The 22730-nt window shown below is 40.5% G+C and overlaps 3 protein-coding genes across 6 annotated transcripts in view; 2 read left to right on the plus strand and 1 right to left on the minus strand.

Annotated features, from left to right (window-relative positions):
* LOC139351388 (cerebellin-1) overlaps positions 1–3550 on the plus strand; it is an 8114-nt gene extending 4564 nt beyond the window's left edge. The window contains exons 4-5 of one of the 2 annotated variants that reach the window (XR_011603575.1): positions 465–1575; positions 1724–3550. Coding sequence is in view for 1 of the 2 variants with exons in the window: in XM_070993265.1 (XP_070849366.1) it covers positions 465–662 (198 nt within the window). In the remaining variant the exon portion in view is untranslated. Of the gene's footprint in view, positions 1–464 lie in introns of both variants that reach the window. The other variant, XM_070993265.1, reaches the window with a different exon arrangement.
* Positions 1–22730, plus strand: part of khnyn (KH and NYN domain containing) — a 133983-nt gene that overhangs the window by 104863 nt on the left and 6390 nt on the right. Inside the window, exons 2-5 of one of the 2 annotated variants that reach the window (XM_070993210.1) lie at positions 17538–17751; positions 18548–18682; positions 19530–19794; positions 21426–21560. In XM_070993210.1, the coding sequence (XP_070849311.1) occupies positions 19567–19794; positions 21426–21560 (363 nt within the window). In that variant the 5' untranslated portion in view covers positions 17538–17751; positions 18548–18682; positions 19530–19566. Of the gene's footprint in view, positions 1–17347; positions 17752–18547; positions 18683–19529; positions 19795–21425; positions 21561–22730 lie in introns of those variants that run through there. The other variant, XM_070993209.1, reaches the window with a different exon arrangement.
* ripk3 (receptor-interacting serine-threonine kinase 3) lies at positions 3544–15385 on the minus strand. 2 transcript variants are annotated; one of them, XM_070993231.1, is made up of 14 exons: positions 14897–15012; positions 14062–14190; positions 12161–12324; positions 11917–12085; positions 10792–10947; positions 9940–10088; positions 9412–9461; positions 8720–8881; positions 8401–8483; positions 8216–8276; positions 7289–7350; positions 5922–5973; positions 5638–5834; positions 3550–5371 (listed from the first exon to the last, which is right to left on the minus strand). In XM_070993231.1, the coding sequence occupies exons 3-14, from the start codon at positions 12316–12318 to the stop codon at positions 5141–5143; spliced, it is 1530 nt and encodes a 509-aa protein (XP_070849332.1). In that variant the 5' UTR covers positions 12319–12324; positions 14062–14190; positions 14897–15012; the 3' UTR covers positions 3550–5140. The 2 variants fall into 2 exon arrangements, with proteins under 2 accessions (XP_070849331.1, XP_070849332.1); XM_070993230.1 differs by lacking the exon at positions 14062–14190 and having other exon boundaries at positions 3544–5371; positions 14897–15385.

The raw sequence follows: 22730 nt of genomic DNA on the forward strand, positions 1-22730 counted from the left end.
TAGCAGTAGCTTCATATTTGCTGTCAAGTGTAACGGCACAAATGTGCAATCAATCTTCTAACTCTCCAACGGAAAGCTTATAATCATATTTCCAAACCAAGAGTTTAACTCTTCCTGTAAAAATAAAGTTTTAAGCTCCATCGGTGAAGAAGCAGCAACTCAAACCTCTTAATATTTAGTTGTTATCATTGATGACATTTGAATTAATGCACTGTGGGTAAGAAAATTGTTTAGCCAAGAGGCAAAAAAAACCTTTCTATAATAAAGGAAGTGGGTAAACTAAAACATACTTGTTAAGGTAAAACATCCAGGAAAGGATTGCATTTTTATGAAAATCGAGGCTTTTACATAATATCAATAAAAACACAGATAAAATCGTCAGACTATCATTTCTCTGCAAACCTTTTCTCATTCTACCTTTGCCCTCTGCTCACCTGCTGCACCCTCTCTCTCATCTTTCTCAGGTGAGTTTGGTTCTCAACGGCTGGCCAGTGATTTCAGCCTTCGCAGGCGATCAGGACGTGACCAGGGAGGCTGCTACCAATGCCGGCCTGGTGATGATGGAGAGAGGGGACAAGGCTTACCTCAAACTGGAGAGAGGGAACCTGATGGGAGGGTGGAAGTACTCCACTTTCTCTGGCTTTCTGGTGTTCCCGTTGTAGTTTAGGTTGATGCAGGATGTTCTTGTCATTATCAAGCGTATGGAGGGGAGGGTGTAAAATACAGGTTGATTTGGGGCAAGTGTTATTCGACAGAAAGGAGGAAGCATCATTTGATACACACTGAGTTCCTCGCTGAAGTTATGAACGACATCAAACTGCTTTGATGCAAATCAGACGAATCAGTGATTTCACTCTGTGCCGAGTAATCCTGAATGTAATTTCCATTTCCATTGCACTTTTACAGCTCAGTGTTAGGCTACAGTACTTACTACAGACTACTGTAATGTGTCGTCTCTGCTTGCTTACACCAGGTGTCGGTCTGTCAGAGGTTTGATTTTTCCTTTAATGCATGAAGTACAGAGTAGCAAATCTTGGTGGCAATAAAGAAAATTACTGTGTCTATTCTGTGCCCCTTACCAAATCTATCTATCAATCTATACAGCAAACACAGATGTTGAATGACCAATTTTTGAGCGTCCAATCAAGACGTCCCGTGATGGTTAAAAAATAGTTCCAAAATGAGACAATGAGTTCTCAGTGAAATGTTGAATGAACTATTTTTGGCCATGACATCACCATCCGACCAATGTTTGCTGGATATCTATCTGTCTATCTATGAATATATGGATTTATCTGTCTGTCTGTCCATCCAACTATCTATCAGTATATGTAACCATCTATCTGTCTGGCTGTCTATAATCCATCTATCTATCTATCTGATTCGTGATCAGTATTTCCCTGATGAAGACAAACACTTGAAGGTGAAGATAATGTCATTAAGCATGGTGTCTGTGTACTTCTTATTAGCAATTGCTAACCTCATTGCTGTTAGCTTGCTGGCTAAAATGCCTTAGCTCTTTGGTTTTCAAAGTCCAAATTGAGATAATTGAAACAATATTGAACAACTTTTCCCATCATTTGAAAGCTATGTCGACAGGAAGTGCAAGGGTGGTTGGATAACTGTGGGCTCCTCTTTTTGGGCTAATTGGCTTCATTAAAATGATGCTGCATTAGCTATTAGCAGTTCCTGTTTGCAATATGTCCATGGATGTAAACACAACTATTACTGCATTACTTTGACACTGAGGAAAAGTTACACACACGTGATGATTCTTAGACAGTTATTTGGATTTATTTATTATTTTGAGATAAAGATATCCTTGAGAGGTGACACTGATCTAAAAATAGCTTCAGCTACTGTAGGTAGATGGCTGACAAGGCTGGCGCTTGCTGTGTTTAGCTTGCTGCCAGCTGCCACACATGCACACAAACCTACCTACCTGGATTATTCACAGCTCTGGATAACCCATCTGATTGTCATACTGTATATGCAAAAATAAAATTAGAAATGCACTGAAGAAAATGGTCAAACGATAAATAATTATGTGTTCCGAGACCAAGAAAAAGAGGGAAATTAAGGAGTTGAAAAATAAAGTGGCCGAGTGAAAGAGTAAAATGAATTAGTTTTTATTTATTTTATCATGTGAATGGTGGTGGAGGGAAATAAAATCCATTATGCTTTTTACTTACTGATTTGAGGTCAAAGGAAAACTTTAAAGCTTTAAACAGGAAACAGGGTAATATTTCCTTGATCAGCTATTTCTTTTAACACTCCATTTAAATTCTTCAGCTGGTAGTATCATTCATTGACTCACAGTTATATTTTTGAGTTATGAGTTATGACATTTAGTTTGATCGTCCATAGTTTTGTAAGAAACATGCACCCCAGCTTGTTAACTGTCCTTAACTAACTTTATATTACAGAGACATTTTTTGTGCTGCTCATTAACCTAAAGTTTCTCTTGCAGGCTTACACATTGATATATTTGACAAGGACTTGCCACATGCCCTTGATTAATGCTGACACCATTATGGCCTCCAAACCACCTCTACTACACTTTACTTTACTGCACTCTATAAATCACTTGATGCAGACAGATGGTTGTTCTGAAAATAATGTGCATCCCTGCTGTGCCCCCAAAGAGTTGTATTAAGGGTAAGGGTTGAGGACTTACACTACAAAATTTTGACAGAATCATCTCCACAGTCCACTACTGATGCTTTTCTCACGCACAGCAGCATGAGTATGAGTCATTTAAGCATCAAAATTGCAGCATTATTGGGAAAAAAACTTAAATTATACATATATCCTCGTGTGAAGTTCTCGTCCCGCTGACGCACAGCGGCCGTGCGTCTCTCTGCAGTGCATCCGGTGGCAGATGGAGGATTGGCAGTGAAGGAAGAGATCCGGTGCCAGAAGCCTGCCGAGTTCACACTGGACCGTCACAACCGATTAGTCTCAACGCCCTGGTGCACAGCAGAGGCCTGTGTTAGCACTTTAGAGATTCGTGTCTGGAGTACAAAACAATGTGAAGGCTGTGGCTCCAAAATTAGATAAACAGCATGTAGCAAACACAGCTTTTTGAAGTTCAGAAAACACACATTTAATAATAAAACGATATGTATCTAAGTTTTTTCTGGTGAATTTGAAGTGATGAATTACTTCAGCAGCAACAGAAGTGATTTATTTGAAATGAATAGAAGACATGGGAGGACGTCAATTTGGGAGTCCACAGCTGGAAAGAGAAACAGGAGCGCCACCTGCAGACACTCAAAGGTCATCAACAGACAACCCGAGGAAAGTTACCGCCCACACCTGACAGGACGGAGCTCAAACAGTGCACAGCACCAAACATGTCACCAAAATAAAATGAAGTAAAATAAAGAGGAATTGAGGGATTGTACTAAAATGACTGAGGTGGTAAAAAAGCAAGTGTATTAGTATTTTCTTTGGACCATCCCCTCAGGAACTGATGTGTCTGTTTAAAGATACGAGGACTGTTTTAGGACTTTTCATATTTTCATAATATGACAAATGATTGCTTTCATTATGAACTTGTTTTATTGTGTAATCAATGACTCAGTCGGACTATAAAACATCAGAAAGCAGTGAAAAAAGTCCATCACATTATTCCATTATTCCATGAGTCCAAGGTGACCTCTTTGATATTCAGTTTAGAAAGACATAGAATAGAGAAAAGGGCAAATACTCACATTTGAGGAGCGAGAACCAGAGATTTGTTTTACATTTTTGCTTAAGAAACGACTTAAACAACAACGCGATTATCACAAAAATTGACCCTTAGCAATTTGTTGCTTCTCTGTGAAAGTCCAGCAAATGACAGATAGTTCAATCAATCAGTCCAAAAGTCAAATATACTGAGCCTACAAAGATATAAAAACAGAGAGAAACAGCAAATGACACCATCAGTGTTTAGATTGGTTCCCTTTAAGCATCGCTGTCACTATTCATTTGTCAATCCCACATTCACCGTTACTGTGTATTAATCCACCACTGAAAATAGTCCCAAACAAATGCACAATTTACTCCTGTTTGATTAACACTTGCTAGAAACAACAGAGCCCAAGTATTTCAGAAAATTCATAAGCCTTTTTTTTATTAATAAAATTCACAAGCTGTTTTTTAATATTTATGTCTTCATTAGGAGTCACTGGGTTTGGGACTGAGAGCCACACACTGAGGAGGGAAGTCATAAAGTCTTGAGAGATGGACTAACACATTGTTGGTTTTGGTCTTTTTATGGGAATTGCTGACAATAACAAAAACATAGCATAAGGCCATTATCCTTTAAGATAAAGCAATTATTTTAACAACATCACATAAATACTTCATACATGCTTGTACCAACACTTCATTGAAGCTACATCATGCTTCTACAGAGTGAAGTATTCAAGATGCCAACTCTTCATGATAGCGCCATTACATCAGCTGCAAAGCTCTGGATGTCTCGTGCATCACTGTGTCCACACTTCTGATAAAATTCGACCTTCAATCTGCAAGTAAATAATTCTTGTTTGTTTTAACCTCAATGACATACCAAACAGGTGGAGATTCCACTAAAAGGAAAATGCTTTAAGTATTAAGGATTTTCTAAATATCTATCACTCATCATACGTGCACCTGGCATTCAGGCTAAATTATTTCTGAAGAGGTTAGACTTTATATCAACCTGTTTTGATTAATAGTCAGTATGCTGTTAAGGCGTTTTTTGGCACCTGATGGTGAGCTGGCACTGTGACTGTGGATATCTGTTGACCACAGTTGGTGGAAAAGCAAAACCATATGACCAGCATTGGCTCATATTTAAACTGCTGACGGAGCAAAAGGGAGGTGTGAAGTTTTGCTCATGGGTCTAAAATGTTCTGACAAAAGAAGCTAAATAAATAAAGACTGATAAAAAAAAATACCAAAGCATAATAAAGCTTGCATGCTACTGAAATCAGCATCTGAATCCTGTCCAGATTTGAAAAGCAAAAACTGGAAAAACTACAAGAAAAATGCAGCTGTGCCTTCATACAGGCAGCTTCTCTTACAAAACATTGTCTTCCTGTTGTGCAAGAAAAGGAAAACCAAGCATTGAGAACTGTAGAAGAAAATTAGAGAACTCAATGTGAACTCAGCCAGCTCCCCCCATCTTGTCCCTCCTGCTTCCTGAATGCGGCAGCGGGAGGTTGACGGTAGATGGCGCTGTTGGGTGCCGTTTCCTCTCCATGGGGTCTGCACTGTAGATGTGCATGGTGTTGTTGTCACCATGCTGAAATCCAGTCACGTGGCTCAGGTGGATGTGGACACTGCGTGCAGTGGGTGGAGGGTGGCAGAGGAAGGTGTCGGGGCTGGACGACTGACGCTGCAGAACCAAAAATGAAAAGAGAGAAAGCTGTTGAAATAAGTGAATCGATTATCTCGGACACCGAGTACCAAAAATGACAAGTAATTCCATTTAAGGGAAAAATATAATGTGTCTATTTAGATGAATATGCAGTACAACCCTAATTTTTCAAATAACCTTTGGTAAAGGAAATATACTGTATTCTTAACGCAGTATAAAGAGTTCTAGGTCCCTCTCACTGTGGATCAAATCTTAAATGCAGTGATTTAAAGTAAAAAACCCACGTGGTACTGTGGAATCAGATGTTGCCTAAGAGCCTGCTGGGAGATTTGTGTTGTTCTGCCTTGAGGTGGCTTCCCGGTCGAATGAAACGGTGATGATGATTGAATTGGGTAAACAGAGGACACTTTCACTTCATGGTCTGTCGATGGGCGGCCCAGGTCAAGGTCAACCACACTTGCAGGTCGAGGTGGAGGCAGATCTGTAAGGGAAGGCATTTATCTGTGTAGTATGTATGTGTAGTCTGTAGTGGTTTCAATGCAACTTCAGTACCAACTTCCTTTTTTACCTTTGGCTCTTGTTTTGTTGCTTGAATATTCAGGCCAACCACCAGCCATTTCCTGAAACAAAAGGAAGTGAAGATCTGTTTGTTGGTTGTTTGCGTCATATGGGTGGCCTCAGTGATATGATAATTCCCACTAGTGTCTGTTTTAACCTCTAAATGAAAGAAAAAAGAGATGCTCAAAAAAGTGAATCCCTCTCAAAGATTGTTAAGAGAAAGAGAGACAGCGTATTGTGCAGTTTATTGATACTTTTAGGCTTGACTATACGAGGTAGTAGGTTTCAATATGTTTTAAGCCAGTTTGACACGCTGAGCTGGTGTTAAAAGTCGCTGAATTATTACTAAAATGACAGTAACATGTATATTACCATGTTTTTTCAATGCAAAAATATCTACTTTAACTACTGTAATCACATAAAGTCTCCACTCTTCTCATAAAAGCACAGTGGATTTTTTAAAAAGGCCAACAGCCAGCTAACTTAGCTTAGCATAAAGACTGACAATGGGAGGAAGAAGCTAGCCTGTCTGAAGGCAACAAAATTAGCCTACCAGCAGCTCTGAAGCTCCATTATTAACATTTCGATTGTTTAATTTGTATCAAAATAGAAACATAAAAACAACAATTCTACATTCTACAAGAGGTTACGGACCAGACTATTTCTTGGCTGGGAGGAGTACTTTCCTCAAGTCTGGTTGCCTGGCAACTGGCTTAGAAATACTACCAGACATACCTTCCTTTAAAACTACATGTTTATGCGCTACATCTTTTGTACAGATTAAATATACAAGATATAACACATAAATTAGTGACCTTTGAAGGTGCTGGTAGTCAAACTTTGCTACCATTGGACAGAGCCAGGCTAGCTAGACTTTATGCTATGCTAAGTTAAATGACTGCTGGCTACAGCTACATATTCAGCGTACATGTTCTTTCCAATATGAGAAATGTGTATCATTTGAAAAAAAATACTGTATGTAACTCCTAATCTTGATTACATTCATATTTCCACTGATTCTGCCACCGATTGCTCAACATTGGTCCAAACTATATACACTCCGTCAAGGCTTTTACATTTGCTGTGTTCGACACTTTGCTGTGAAAATTCCCCTGGTGCGGCAGGAAGTGATGCATCTAATATTTGCCTATGGCAGCAAAAACCAAACACCACAGCATTGACCAATTTGTGGCAAAAAAAAAAAGCAATAGTATCTCACAGACCACAACATGAGTCAGTTGTGTTGTCTATTACCCACGAAGGATGCCTTGATAGTATTTTGGAATTTAGCCTTTCTATAGAGCTAATTTATACACTTACCAAGTTCCCAAGTGTTAAAGAAGTGACTAGTAACCATTTGTATTATCTGAATCTCACCTGAATTGGCGGGCGCCCTGTCGGTACATTATCAGCATTTACCGCTTCAACTCTGGTTCTCACTGCAAAAGAAACAAAACTTAGTCAAGTGCTCCTTGAGCTTGGAAATAGTATTTTTGACAAAATAATCTTAACACCAGTTCCCATGACATGATACACCTCAAAGTTGCAATAAAGCTGGTAAGTGACCCTTTTTAACAAGCATTGTACTATCATTTTCCTCAGTTTAACACGCTTCTACAGTTCTGCACGCTAAATAATGAGCCACAGCTAGCAGTCAGTTAGCTTAGTATAACGATTGGAAACAAAGGGAAACACCTGGCCTGGTTAAAGAAAGAGATATAATGTGATAATTAGTCAGTCTTTAAAGGTGCTGGTAGGGGGATTTTTGAACTTTGGACAGAGCCAGGCTAACTGTTTAGCCTTTTTCCAATCTTTATGCTAAGCTAAGTATGTCCTGGTTGTACCTTCACAGTAGAACAAACAAATACGTGAGTTCTCTCAACCTTATAATTCAACAAAAAAAAGACAGCAATTAAGCAAATTTCCAAATATCACTCACTGGTCTTTAAGAGAAATACAATTTTAGAGCAAGCCAGCAGCTCGTTAGCAGCTAGCATAAATACTGGAGACAGGGGGAAACAGCTAGCCTGGCTCTTTGCCATTTAAGCAAACAAGGTATAACATGTTAATCTGTGAGATTTAGAGGTGCTGGCAGGTTTTTTGTTGCCTTTGGATAGACCCTGTTAGTTGTTTTCAGTTTTTCTGCTAATCTAACATTAAGCTAACCAGCTGCTGGCTGTCACCTCAGAGGTAGCGTACAGACATGGGAGTGGTATCTATCTTTTCGTCTAACTCTTGGGCAAAACGGTGAATAAGCGTGTAAAAACATGAAAATACATTATTAAAATTATGTCAACAACAGACCTGAAGCCTGAGTGATCTGAACCCTCTGAACCTGTTCTGTTATACCTTCTTCTTTTTCATGCTGGAAAGAGGAAGAGAAAGAGAGAGTCAGGCAGTGACGTACAAAACAAATTGCTGCATCATGTAAAAAAATTTTCCAGCATCTAAACTTGACTTGAGTGTTTATGAAAAGATTTGTTCTTTACCAGTTTCTTCAGCACTTTATGGACTGCGTCAAGGATTGCATGTTTGTGCATCTTATACAGTTCTTCTGTCTCAGTTGTGCACTCTGCAAACAACATAGATGTAACATTAGAGACAGGATTCATAAACTAATAACCATATAATTTACTGTTTCGTTTCAGAGTTTTAGTTAGACTGGTTTAGACCTCAGAATCAAAACATGAACTGCATTGTGGCGCTTGAGGAAAAGTCAAGGGGTCACCAAAGCCATCAGGATTCATGCTGGGGGAACATGAATGTCTGTACAAATGCTTTTCATGGTAAATGAAGGCATGTTCTCACCATGGGAGGAGGGCCTTTGGTTGGGTTTTGCTTCCCAGCATCTCTCCATGAGGTTCATCAGTCCCGTCAACCCTGCACGCCCTGCAGCCTGGATCCTAATCTCGTCCAGGGATGGACGGTCTCCCTGCGGGATGCGAAACCGCACTATGCTGGACATTGCATCTACAGTGGAGGATGGATTAAACAGGGCGTCAGAGTGGCCTTGAGGTTAGGGAGACTATATATGCCCTGTTAAAAATGAACCCAGAGCCTTGCTTACATTTAGATATTTCTTCATATGTAGGCACTTAAAACCCACATTAATCAATGTGTTTTATAGTAACAACGGATTAAGTGACGATGTGTAAAGTGAAGAAAGAAATGAAAGAAAAGAGTCAGAATAAGTATAAGTACCTCAAATATTTAACGAAGTACAGAGCTTGAGTAAATGTACTCAGTTACATTTCAGCACAAAACTCGGGTCACGTGTGCAAACATTCCACAGTTCAGAGCCAAGAAAACAAATGCGAGGTGTGGTCACCCAAAAGAATTCCTGCTATTCTTCCACCATGTTTCATTATGCCAAAAAATAACCCATGGCTCCCACTCAAATAAAAACAAAGAGTAAGGCAGAGGTTGTTTTGAGCTTAGAGCGTGAGAGAGAGGCTAAGAAAGGCAGTGTGAAGGGACAGATAGACACCAAAGTCACTTACTTGCATATGGCTGCTTCCCTGTGACAATGGACCACAAGAGTATACCATAACTGAAAGACAGAGAGAGTTACAAGCCAGGATTAACACTTTAGTACTCTGCGAGTGTTTGTTTTCATCTGTGACCTGACTCTCCCGTGAGAATTGGGACATTCAGTGACAGCAATAACATCAGTGCCAGAATATCTAGAGGGAGGTGTTAGGCGTTTGAGTGCAGTTTATGATGAAGTCAGCTGACTACCGAGAAGTCTGATCAGTTACAGCAAATGCTTTTAGCGTACACTCGTCTGTGAACTCATGTGAAAGCATTAGAGGGCCGTGCCACTGATACTCTGAGCACATGCCAAGACAGAACCTTTTTCACAAGTGCGCAGAAGTGCCTAAATTTATTATCACAATTATTTAAAGTATATTCCATTTAATGAAAGTTAAGTCATGTAAAGCCTGTCAATCTAAAACTTGGTGTCAATATTCTTTATTATATGATAAATTAAACACTATTAGCCAAGTGCTGGTTCAGTGGTCTTGTACCTGTAGATATCAGAGGCCCGGGTAGGGCTGTACGACACGTCAAACGCCTCTGGTGGCATGTAGCTGAGCGTCCCCCCTTCCTCTTCGCTGTCTTTCTTGGAAACCCGCGAGACGCTGTGGTAATATCGGGCAAGGCCAAAATCTGTTAGCTGAAGAGGAGGGGGAAGGAGAAGAAAGTTAGCAACAAGAGGAAGGAAGCAGTAAGTGAGGGTAGAGCACAAAGGTCAGTGATGGCACAAAAACGGTAGACAACAAACACGTTTTACAAAGATTGATTGTGCATAATAAAAAAAAGTCAGTATACATAATATCTGTTAATTGGCTGTTGTCTGCACCCTTTGAAATGTATTCAGACTCGTATTGCAGCTGGTGGGAATCCCATGATATGACAGAAAGCAGGGAAACAGCAGGGGTGCTCAGATAGTCAGTCACATTTACATTCACAACTGCAGGCAAATTATCATCTCCGGTCAACTTAGGTTACATGTGGAAAGAAGGCAGGCTGCCCGGAAAAAAACCAACTACCCAAAAAACACTGAACTGAAACTGAAGCATGCAAACAAATTCAGAGAAAATGGTTTTTTTTGGTCATATTTGTCCTTTTTTTAGGCAATTCCAGAAAAAGAAGTGCTTTATCATTTGAGCAATTTTCCAAGCAAAGATACCAAATATTCTCTGGTTCCAGCTTTTCAACTGTGAGGATTTGCTGGTTTTGCTGGTTTTCTTTGTCTCATGTGATAGTAAACTGTATCCCCTTTGGATCTGGACTGTTACTAAGATAAAAGAAGACATTTCAAGGCGTCAAATTTGATGAATATTCAAGCTGTTAGTGATGTTATAAAATTTACAAACCTTGGCATTGAGATAGGAGTCCAGCAGCACGTTGCTGGGCTTCAGGTCCAGGTGGAGCACAGCCGGGGACAGGCTGTGGAGGAAGTTTAAACCCAGAGCCACTTGGTGAGCCAGTCTGAAGACCAGTGGCCAGGGTGGAGTCCCACATAAGGTGTCCTGATTGAGAAATGTAAAATTATTTCCATAGTTATGCAAAGATCAGATCCTACAAATAATGGTGACACAATAATGGTGAAGTGGGTATCTGTATTGTTTACATACCAACATACATACATACATATAGCCATGCTAACTGCTCTGTGAGGCTGTAAATGCTAACATAAGCACGCTAACATGCTGACAGTGACCATGCTAACATGCTGATGTTTAGCTAGTAGTAATGCCCTGTTCAGCACTGACACATTAGCATACTAACATTTGCTTATTAGCATTACATGCTGAGTAAAGTTGATAGTAATGATATGAGCTCTGAGGTGTTTAGTTTAGGTGGCTAAACCCCGCCTAAACCCTGTTACTGTTGCTATGCGTGTCAAGCTAACAGCACATCTGCAGTTTTTGCATTTGTGAAAATGTAAATTAAAAAAAGTTTTTAAAAAAAGAAGTAAAAAGTAAATAAAGCAGCAATCTATTTTCTAGTTAACGACCGTGAATTTTGTACGCTGATGAATAATTGCTATATATAACTAGCATAAGATAATGCTAACATTAAAAATGTGATCTGTTAGAAAATGTAGTTTTAGTTGTATGGTTTAAGTTTGATGTGGGGTTAAAAGAAAGTACAGCAGAATTAGCTAAATACATTTACTGAAGTACTGTACTTGAGCCAAATTCTGAGGTACTTTACTTCAGTATCTCCATTTAATTCTACTTTATATTTCCGCAGTTTATTGCGTATGATATATCGATCAAGCTAGCCAGCAGTGTGTAATGTAGGCAAAATGAGCTCCACCTCAACCAGGTGTGTAAACGCATCAGCAATTTCCAATTATATGATAAATATAACAATACCAAAGGTGCTTCTAAGTTTACTCTTTATAGTTTAAGTACATTTCTTTCACAGTACTTTTTTGTTCTTTTACTTAAGTAAAACATCAAATGCAAGACTTTTACTCCACCACTGGATACCTGTAGGGAGGCCAGCGATCCCCTCTCCATGACCTCCATGACCAGACCGAGGTGCGCCGACAAGCCAGAGGTGGGCAATCGACCCCTGAAGACCCCGAGGACCTGAATAACGTACGGGCTGCTTCCTTGACGCATCATGTCGATCTCACGCAGCAAAGATGTGCTGGTCCTGCATGTGTTTACATCACAAGTGTTTCACAACTTCTTTTAACTGCAGAAACAGAAAGTCTTTGTAGCCACTTACCCGTCGTCAAAATGAAGCAATTTAATGGCCACATCACAGCACCACTTCTGATGCCTGGCTTTGTAGATTTGTCCAAATCCCCCGGAGCCGATCACCTTCCAGTCAGTCAGGCTGAAGTCTTCAATCAACAAAGGAGCTGGATAGCTGGACAGTGCCATGGTTCACTGCAGGAGGAAATTATTCATGACAATTAAACCCTCAACAGGCATGAAGAGTTTGTTTCCTAGTGCATTGTTCCTCTAAAATATAATCAAAAGGATGTCACTCATGATATCACTCGCAAAATGTTTCCTATTTTCATTTTTTGCTAACAGGCACAAAAATGTGTTTAAGATCAACTCAGTTTGGAGCAAAAATTTCTGTTATTTATTTGACCTCTAGAGGGAGGCAGTTCAAAGAAGCTGTAAACTCAACCTTTTGAGTTGGCATTGTAAACTTGTTTGTGGCTTATTTATCATTTGGAGACAAGTTGAATTTAACTCCAGTATTGTCTGAGCTCTGTTTTTCTCTGGTTTTCTCGCTGGAAGAAGAAGAGTGGTGAGAGTGAACCAAAACAGGGAAGTTGTGGGCCATAAACAGAACAGCAAGATTCTATCAAGCTCCTTTATTGTCTTTGGGTGGGTGTGGCACTGATTCGACTTCATGAGTTTTTAGAAAGATTATTGCTAAAGCCCTGCTGGAGTATCATTTTTAAAAATAAAAACTTAGAAAATGAGTTACAGTTAAAACTATATGTGTTTTTCATCCTAAACCAGCAGTAATATCAAATAATATTGAGAATTGGCTTTGAATTTCAGTCGTTACCAATGTAGGAGAACAAGAGCCCTGCGCCTTTTTTAGTTCTTTGTCTTTTTCCTGCCTATTGGCACGTTATTGTAATCTTTCGTCGACTTTTACTCACCACGTTGAACCGCATAACTTTTTCAAAGTTAAAGCCGAACTCTTCTTTTCTTTAACTATTAAGGCAATCACGTAATGATATTTTTGTAGATATTTTCAACCAGCCATCTGAAGTATTTTCAACTTTATTATTAACCGCAAAGTTTTGCCATAGGATCATCAACCTCTTTGGACCAACCCATCTGTCTGGGTCAAATAGCCACCAAAAGAGCTGCTCCCCTTCTGTTACCGACGTCAAAGGACCAGCCCCTGAAACATCTCTGTCCAATATTGGCTCTCACCACTGCGGCTCAACTGGTTCTTCCCGTTAGACCGTAGTGCAAATCGGAGCAATGAGCGACAGCCAGGGCCCATTTGGATCAGTTCGGGACAATCCGTCATCGGAGCACTGCTGGCACAGATGTAGGCGTCCTCCATGCTGCATTTGTTAAGAATTGGTGTCGTAGGCTATAACTATCTCAATTCTCATTAGACTGTAGTCATTAATTCAAGGAATTGACACTACATTCACGTCCTCATTCTCTTCAAAACTGCTTCTCACTATTGCCTAACTCATTAATTTTATTACCCTGCTATTGCTTCTTCATTATGTTGTTTGTATGACATATAATCTGTATCATTCATTATTCGTATCCTTTCTCATTATCGTGCCAAATAAGTAATCCTTTTTACTTAAGTCTTTGTCAGACAGTGTCCTTTGGACCTGGAAATAGACGATCACTGTATCGAAACCTTACGCTTCAGATGATGAGACTGATCTACCATTAATTTATTAGTTATTATTAAATACGCATTAAAAAATAATAATAAATAAAATCCTTTTGGTCTGATTAAGGCTGTTGCCCCTTTATATATTAACATTAAACACAAAGGTTTAATAAACTAATTCTCCTACACCAATGAATCTGTATTGTTTTCCTATATGATCACATATCATGTATGTAGTTACCATTTATTTTCATTTTCTATATAACTCTAAATTAAACTGTATTATACCGTACCTGATTATTTTTTTGAAGAATCGATTGTTTAGTTTGTAAAAATGACAGAAAGTAGTGAAAAATGCTCCTCAGAATTTCCCAGATCCCATACCGACGTCTTCAAATCGCTTTTTTGTGACTGATATTCCACTGATAAAACAGAGAAAAACAGGAAATACTCACATTATTTGCCTTTTCTCTTCAAATCAAGGTTTAAAAATCCTTCTCATCTCCCCTTCCTACATGACAAGCTGTAGCTCTTCTATCTGATCAATCAGGAAGTAAATACAAATCAACTACACTTAGCGGTAGCAGAGCCTGTCAGGGTGATAAATATTAAATTTTCCTGTCTGCGTTGGCTCTTAACTCATCAAATAAAAGGAAAAAAGTGCCTTCTGAGGAGCCTGGGTGTCTTTTCTAAGGCCTGCTTTTTTCCACACAGATGTACATTTGTTTGAGAGGCTCAGCAACACACACCACAGGAAACCACAAGCTTTGTTGTTCAGGGTACCTTACACGAACAGGAAAGCCCAGGGTGTGGACAAAATAATAAGTACACCTGTAAAGGGCAAAAATGCACTGTTCCCAACATAATTACTACCTGTATGAAGCAGATAACGTTCACTTTTTCTTCACATTGTGTTGATTAGACTCTTTTATATCTACCTGCTTTTTTCTCCACCTGCTGAAGATTTACCCACAAACTATGAGCTTAAAACAGATTACTTAATGCGTTTCAAAGGATAGTACAGGCTAAAAGGTAAATACCACTCAAAACAATGACAACATTACATCACACACACTGAGACACAAATAAGAATATCAAGGTGGTTATTCAATGCGGGAAAGCACTCACCCTGAGAGATAAACTCCTCTTCCTCATCATTCAACCGTACCGAGTGAGGTAAAAGAGTGTAAAAACCCTCCTGCTCATTCAGAGACTTTCTACTCACAGCAGCAGCTCTTGTTCCACCTAAAGGGGTGAAAGCAGAAGTGAAACAAGGCATCCCACGAATCTCTAATTTACTTCTGCTTCTGGACTGCTCAGCGAACAGGCAAGTGTGTGTGGTGCCAGCCCCTGTTCCTCGTCAGATTAGATGGACTCTTATGTGGATGTATTTTTATTTACGAGTGAGGTTTTATTTTTGGTCATATGATTTAACAGATACTTTATTGTAATTAATGTTCCTTTATTAAGGAGGCTTGTGTAGTAGTTAACCTCCATTTGGTCCCAGGCTCATATTTGGAAAGAAAAATGTAACAATTCTGCAGCTGATTTTCTTGTTTTCTTGTATCATGTCATTTTTAAAGTGACTTTTTATGTCCTTATTTGACAGTCAAGAAGCACACAGTCCTATATGAGGGAAGAGAAAGATGCCAGCAGGATTCGAACCGGGGAAATCGTGGTTAGGTGCTTATCTTAGACTACTAATCCACCATGACACTAAACTTTTTTTTGATACCACAAGCACAAGCTTTTTATCACCAAAATTCTACAAATGTTTCCATCAAACATGATCTTGAAAAGACTGTAAAGGGTGTTTTGATTGTTGCCACCAGAGGGCGCAGAATGCAAAATGATTTACAGTAAATGGGTGGTTTACATAAAATCACTGACTAACCCTGAGTCAGGATTACACAATGCAATAACCGTTCCGTCATTTAGTCCGCTTAAATGATGCCTCTAATGTTCAGTTTGTAACCAACTCTGTCACACAGGTGTTGATTCAATATCATACGTGTAAAATCATACGTTTTAGCACTGAGGTCAAAGTTGGCGATGGTGTTGTCCTGGACTGCGTTGTATTCAGTGTGCAACCTTTAACCTTTATTGAAACCTGTTTAATCAGAGAATTATCACAACCAAACTGGCGTATAGCAAACCTGGGTGGAGCACGGTTGTATGCAGGTGTAGGCTGGTTACTGAGACTGGAACAAGTCTGAGGAAGGGCTGAACTGCAGCCCACAGACCATTTTTACCTCCAAAGGGTAAATCTGACCCGGACTCTCATAAGTAATTGTTATATAGCAAATATAGGGACGTATATGAAACCAAATGCATTCCTTTGAGTAGATTAGAGTGTCTTTTAATATGTATTTACAATCACATGATAAGGAATCAGAGGGTGTGTGTTCGCTGATAGGGTTGCCACCCATCCTGTATTGAAAAATGAAACGCATTATCCCTCATTGAATGGACAAGGGATGGATTCAGGTCCTCCTTCATGTAAAAATACAGTAATATTTACCAGTAGTGATGATGAGTAGTCATCAGAGTGTGATGTGAGAGGTTTATTGTGATTCACCAAAACAGTGCACAATAAGCCGAGATGACCAGAAACAGAAATCACACCTGCCAATGTGGAGCTTTAATCAAAGCGCACTCCCATCAGTGTTCACCTTTGGCCCATCAAGACGCTATTGTTTCACTTTCGGTATTCGTAGAAAGTTGAAGTAGAAAGAACATACAACACAGTAGAAACAATGCACAAGATGTAATGGATGTATGTTAGCATAAATAACAGTAGTGCAAAACAGAAGGTTTGTGATGCTGTGATGGGAAACAACATCAACACAGCACACAGGTGGATGCATCAGTCTGCTGCTGAAGGAGCTGCTTCAGGCCCCCACCGTCTCATGTAGGGGGTGGGAGGGGGCTGTCCATGATGGGTGTCAGCTTGGCTAACATCCTCAGATGTGAAAACCCACATGGCAATAAATCTACTCTGCTTCTGATAAGAATAAGCAGTGAATTCGTTGGGACTATTTTCAGCCGCGGATGAATACAGCCCATGTTCATGACAGTGTGGCTCACTGATGTTTATTTCCAAACAGCTACAGATTGGTTGAATTAACTGATGGTTTTGGGACATAAATAGACTGAAAAACACAGAATATTCCCAAACTCGTCCTTCAAAGGCCACAATTTGGAGCAAAGTTCACCATTTCTCCGCTAAACCCCAACAAACCCAGGGTGCAGTGCTAACGCTAACACCCCTCTTCCGGTCTGGGACTCCTTTGGGATGGAGGTTGTGAAACCACTTTGTAAACAGATCATGTGTTCCGGGGCGGCAGATGTGTCGACGGAAATGTGAAGTGTTCCACAGTGTGCTCTTTAAAGCCCGTCAGTCATTGTCAAGCAAGAGTTAACAACAACAAAAAAAGAAAGAAAGAAAAACCCCGCTTCTGACGTCAGTGGAAATCCCCTTTATCCTGTCTGACTCTGACACAGAAATATACTCCAAACAGAGGCTGCAACTGCGCACCTTTGCCTCCTCAGGTGTCATTAGGCGCTTTAACAATAAGGCTTCTTTAAACGGGACCCCCGTGTGAAGACCTCACATTTTGACGTTACGGGATGTTTAAGAATAATATCTCTGGGTGGACCACAGCGTCTCTGCAGTCGTCGCAGTCGAGCCAGACGTTATCTGCCTCGTTTAGTTTCGGTTTTGTCTTCTTCGGGGTTTCCAGCAGACTTCCTCATCCCGCCCCGGCAGCAGCAGCAGCAGCGGCGGCGGCAGCAGCAGCAGCAGGGTCGGCTCTTCCAGGCTGGTTTTCAAGCCTCCCAGGGGCGATCGTTTGGAGACTTTCCAGCATGTGCTGAACTTCGGACGGATAGATGCTGTCGGACGGTTGCGGAAGCCTGCGTCGCCTCCGCCGCAGCCCGCTGGAAACGAAACTTTGACTCGGGCGCAGAGCGATCGACCTCACGTAAGAGATCGAGCCAGAAAACCGCTGCTTTTTCCACATTTTCATTGATTTCTCTCCGCGTACTTTCTGTCCCGACCAGCGTTTTGTCTCTTTCCTGCTCTGTCCTTGCTAATAAAACAAAAACAAACGCGTCCAAGTTGTGTTTCACAACACGCGCACAGCTGCCAGATTATCCGGTAATAGGCCACATCTCGAAAGCTGGCTATTTAATTTCTTTCTATGCGCCTTGAAGCTGCTTTGCCACTGTGTTAGCTGCACAAATAGAGAGAGGGAGCCTTGTTGAACGCAAGCAAATGACAGCACAGTGATCCAACAGTCAGACAAGCTGCAGATAATGTGCCTGTGAATTAATAACAGGGTGTAAACAGCCTGGACGTGCTGGAGTTTGAGCTTCAGGCACAAACTGGTGGAGAGACACTTGTACTTTACTGGAATATTTCCAGTTTATGCTGCTTTATATTTCTACTTCACTATGTTCCAGAGGGAGGTATTCTACTTTTTACTCTGCTACATCAATCTGACAAGTAAAGTTACTTTCAGGTCAAGGTTACCTTAAATCAGGTGATAAACCAGTAAAATGTAATGTATTGTTATTGTTTACTGGGGGAACTACTTGTTGGGCAAACACTACGCTTCCTTGAATCCATATTCAAATAAATTATAGTCAACAGTGTTTGCACTTACACTTCATACAGTAAAAGTACAATAACATTGAAATCCAACAATCCCAGCTGATTTAAAGATCCGTATTGTAAAGCAAAAACATGGCAAACTTGTCTCATGTGTTCATTTTCAGGCTTTTCCAACCAGTTTGGCTTGCGATCCCGTCCAGCGTCACGTCTCTGATCTGTTATCTGTGGGCCGTAAATCAGATCTCCCTTCTAAACTTCCCAGATGGTTTTATTTGAATACCTGTTCAAGGCACAAAGAGGTAAAACTAACCAATAGTTAATCACAAAACAATAAATTGATAAGTTTAAAAGTGGGTTTGTGTTGCACAGCTTTGTTTTTTCTTCTTTCTTGCCACGTTTAACACCTCAGACCTGCTCACCATCCAAGTTATCTGCACATAAAATAGCTAAAACTAATAGTAAAATGCTGCTGACGCTTCGATGCGTCAGTATTAACCGTCTCATAATGTTATGTTGGAGAACGCATCAGTCACAGGGGCCTTGTTTCTGCAGAGTGTGTACATTTACCACCAATAACACTGCTGTGCTTTCACTTAAGAGGGCTTTTGAACACAGGTGCAAAATGTGAGATGTGTCAAACATGCATTTGCACATTGTTAATGTTTTACAGGTGAAGATAGCTTCTGCAGACTGGAAATATGTAGTATGCACAGGAAAACTTGAACCTGTGCACTGTGTGTGTGCGTCCATATTGAAAAATCATCAAACAGACTTAGAAGGACAAGAATCCTTCCCAGAGATACTGTTGTGAAACACTCCATAAGAAAGCATAAAGACTGTAGATCTGACTTCAGTGTTAGCATAATGAAAGAGAGAGTACACAGTACACAGCTCCTACAGTAGGTCTCTGCAGCACCACCCACGCATGCTGTCATTGAACGCATCGCTGTCACTCTGTAACAAAGGCTTCATTACTTCTGCTTTTGTTTTTCATTGCAGTCCTGAAGTGTTGTTATCCTGGTTGAACCCACGTCAAACGCTTTGTTTATAGAAGTTTAAATAAAGTTATTATTATTATCAGTCATTGCTAGAAGTTCCACGATGATGATGATGCTTTGCTTTAATGTTTGATGTGTTTTTTCGCAGCATGTTCAGCTCTTTGACACCGATTTAAGAGCAAAGGATGGACGGAGAGAGAAGCGATGGAGGCGGAGGAGGAGGAGGACCGGAGGTGGTGGATGAGTTTGCGTGTGCCGGGATGCTGCGGGGATCTCTGACCTCCCTGCACAGCACCGTGGAGCGGATCTTCGGGGTGATGTTTAGCATCGGGGCGGATGATTTGTCTCATGGCAACAACGGGCAGATATGGCTGAAACTACAAGGGCAGAGCAACAGTGTGAAAGCAGCCAAAGTAAGACACGATTTCCTTGTTTTTATAGCTTTAGTCCTGATTGTGAACCGGTTAGTCAGTCGGATTTTGGAAAAGTTGCATACCAGTAAAGTTGCTGTTGTCATTACTGGTAGCATTTGTCTGCAGTGCACCGACATGTGAGCCGGTTTTCCTTGGAAATGACTCAACGAGGGTTTTTAAAGGTTGGGTTTCGGTCAAAACACGCTGGCACGTTCTCAGAATGATTGACGGCTCAAATGAATTAACTCACAAATGCAAGTAGATGACTTAAAACTGAACTGCGGAGGGTTTTTTTGTTTGGTCACTTCGTGAGCGCTGCGGTGAGCAGCATGTGTCTTTGTGCAACAGCAAAGCAATAAAAACTAGAAATCACGTGATCGTCAAGTACACACATGAGGTCTAAACGTACGGCACGCCGTTGTATCTGTTTTCTCCCTCTAAAACAATCTCCTCACCACTGGTACAAGTAATACACAGAGATTTGCAGATTATCTCAGAGATTTTACATAAAATTCCCTCTGTGTTTCCACGGACAGTATTTCCTTGTTGAGCTAACACAAAGAGGGAGTTTTGCGCTGAATAGACTCAATAACCTGGAAGATACCCACTCGATTTGCCTAACTGGTTTAGTTGAAGCCTCATGTTAACGTTTCAGTACATTTTTGCATGAAAGGAGAACTGTGGATCTTATTCCACATCACTTTTATTGTAAGCATGTCAAGAAGGGATTTTTTTAATGATCTGTATGAACAACAGGAATATTTACAGTAAGCACAACCTGTTCCCAACGTGCACATGAGTACCTGACTGTTGTTTTAAGGCAGACGGTGAACTCATCCTTTCGAGCTGCAGCACTGAAGTCTAGATACACGTAAACCAGGTGACCTGGTTCAGAAGGTATTGTAGCCTTTTGACAATTAAAGGTTACATTTGTTTTACATGATTCTTAAAGTGGCAAGCTCTCAGATTTCAGTCCTGGTTGACTTGGTAACAGCACATGTGGTTTAATACAAGACCTCATGTGATTCTGGGGCAGCAAAATAAACTTCAAGCGATAACTGGCCTTGTTCCATCATTCTGTGAGGAATCATGATCCGACGTCGCGCTGCAGACATCACAGTGAAACTGAAAGTCGTTTGTTGCCTCGCTGAGAAGTTGGAGGTGTGCAGCCTGCAGCTCCTCATCTAACAGCTCGCTGTGGCTCATTGTTCTCGCTCTGTTACTCCCTGCAATATTTCAAACTGATCCGCTGAAGAAAAGGTCAAAAATGAGTGGTGTCTGTGTTTCGTAGATGCATTTTTGTTTAGCGATAGCTTTAACCGCAGAGCCGTCTGACTAACGCTGCATTTCCTGTGACTGCTTCATGATAAAAGTCAACGTGGGTTCTGCCAGTGAAATTTAATGTGGCGTTGCTGCAGTCCCACAGACATCCAGTGCATAATACTCTAAATGTATAGATATTGCAATACTTTCATCAGTAGGCCACAGGTTCAAACACCATTGTGGTCTGTCATTCGTGGTTAGTTTGATTTCTTTTCCCTAAATACACTCATGTTATTTAGATTTAGTCTACTACTGCAGTGTTTTCACCACTACTGCAGTAATAATGAGTCAAAATGTTTGTCTTGTAGTTATTTGTGAAAGGTGTTGTGAACCAGGAGGAGCAGCAGGAGGTGTCTTACCCCGGTGTCCTTCACTGTGTCTTCTGTGGAGCCAGAGGACTGTTCATGGACTGCCTGATAAGAAGCACGTCAGCACATATAGTGGTGAGTGTTGCATTCTGGGTCTTTGTTTAGACTACATTCATGCTGTTTAAATTTACAAAAAGGGGAAGGTCACGAAGGGGGTGTTAGGATGGGAACTTTTTGTCACGCAGAATAGAGAAGGAGAGCCATCAGAAGCTGAGAAGTGAGAATATGCAACATGCATGCGTACAAAGAAAGGCAAATATCAAGCCTGGTGCACTTCCTCAGGCAGCATCAGGAAGTTTATTCTGGCCCTCGACATGGAGAAAGATTAGCAGATAACGTGATAATGTGAAACAGTGAGTACACAAGAATACTGGGATGTTTCTCCTATTGGTAGAAAATTAAGCATGTGACCTACAATGACCTATTTCACACCAAAAACAATTACAGTACACTTGCTGAACATCTCATAATCTAGAGCAGGGGTTTTCACAGTCTGACTGTGAATCATTTAGCTGTTCGCTGCAGCTTGACCTGCTTTTTTGCCTCTATTTCTTAACATTTTGGCACTAAAAAGTATGTCGAATTAGCTTCGAGCACTGCCTGTTTGCAGTGAATACCTGGCTGTACAGATTACTATCACTGGGTAACTTTGATGTTGAAGAAAGAGTAAAAACGTGATGGTTCTCAGGCAAGTTCTGGAGATGTCTTTATTATGGACCTTTATTTAGATCTAGAGGTAGCCCACTTACAAATCAAATAACTGCATGTCAATGTCAAATGAGGGCCATTCAGGAGAAAATGCACAGTATAAACGTGACATTTAGATGAAGCAAGACAGACAGTTCCTCATTAATTCATAGCTTCAGTTAGCAGAATGATATAAGCGCCGTCATATTGAATGAATGAATGAATTTCTAACCCCTCACATCCTTCCCGTGACATCAGTCGTATGTGCGGCATTATGATGAACTGTCACTCACTTCCGTCTCTGAACAAATCCCCCACCAGCACAAGTGTCTTGGTATGTCATACGATATTGATATTGACTAATGATATGACATCTTCAGATTGCATTCTTCTTATTCTGGCCAGAAATTACAGTATTAGTCAATATCACTGTTATGCCATCAGATAAAATGTGTCATACCCCGAATGAGGTAACACTGTAACGTAACTCTGTGGTGTTGTGACAGGGAATTTTTAACCTATTATTAACATGTTTTATTAAAAACGCAAATATACAAC

The sequence above is a fragment of the Chaetodon trifascialis genome, chromosome 23 (genome assembly GCF_039877785.1).
Source record: "Chaetodon trifascialis isolate fChaTrf1 chromosome 23, fChaTrf1.hap1, whole genome shotgun sequence".
Taxonomy (NCBI): Eukaryota; Metazoa; Chordata; class Actinopteri; order Chaetodontiformes; family Chaetodontidae; genus Chaetodon; species Chaetodon trifascialis.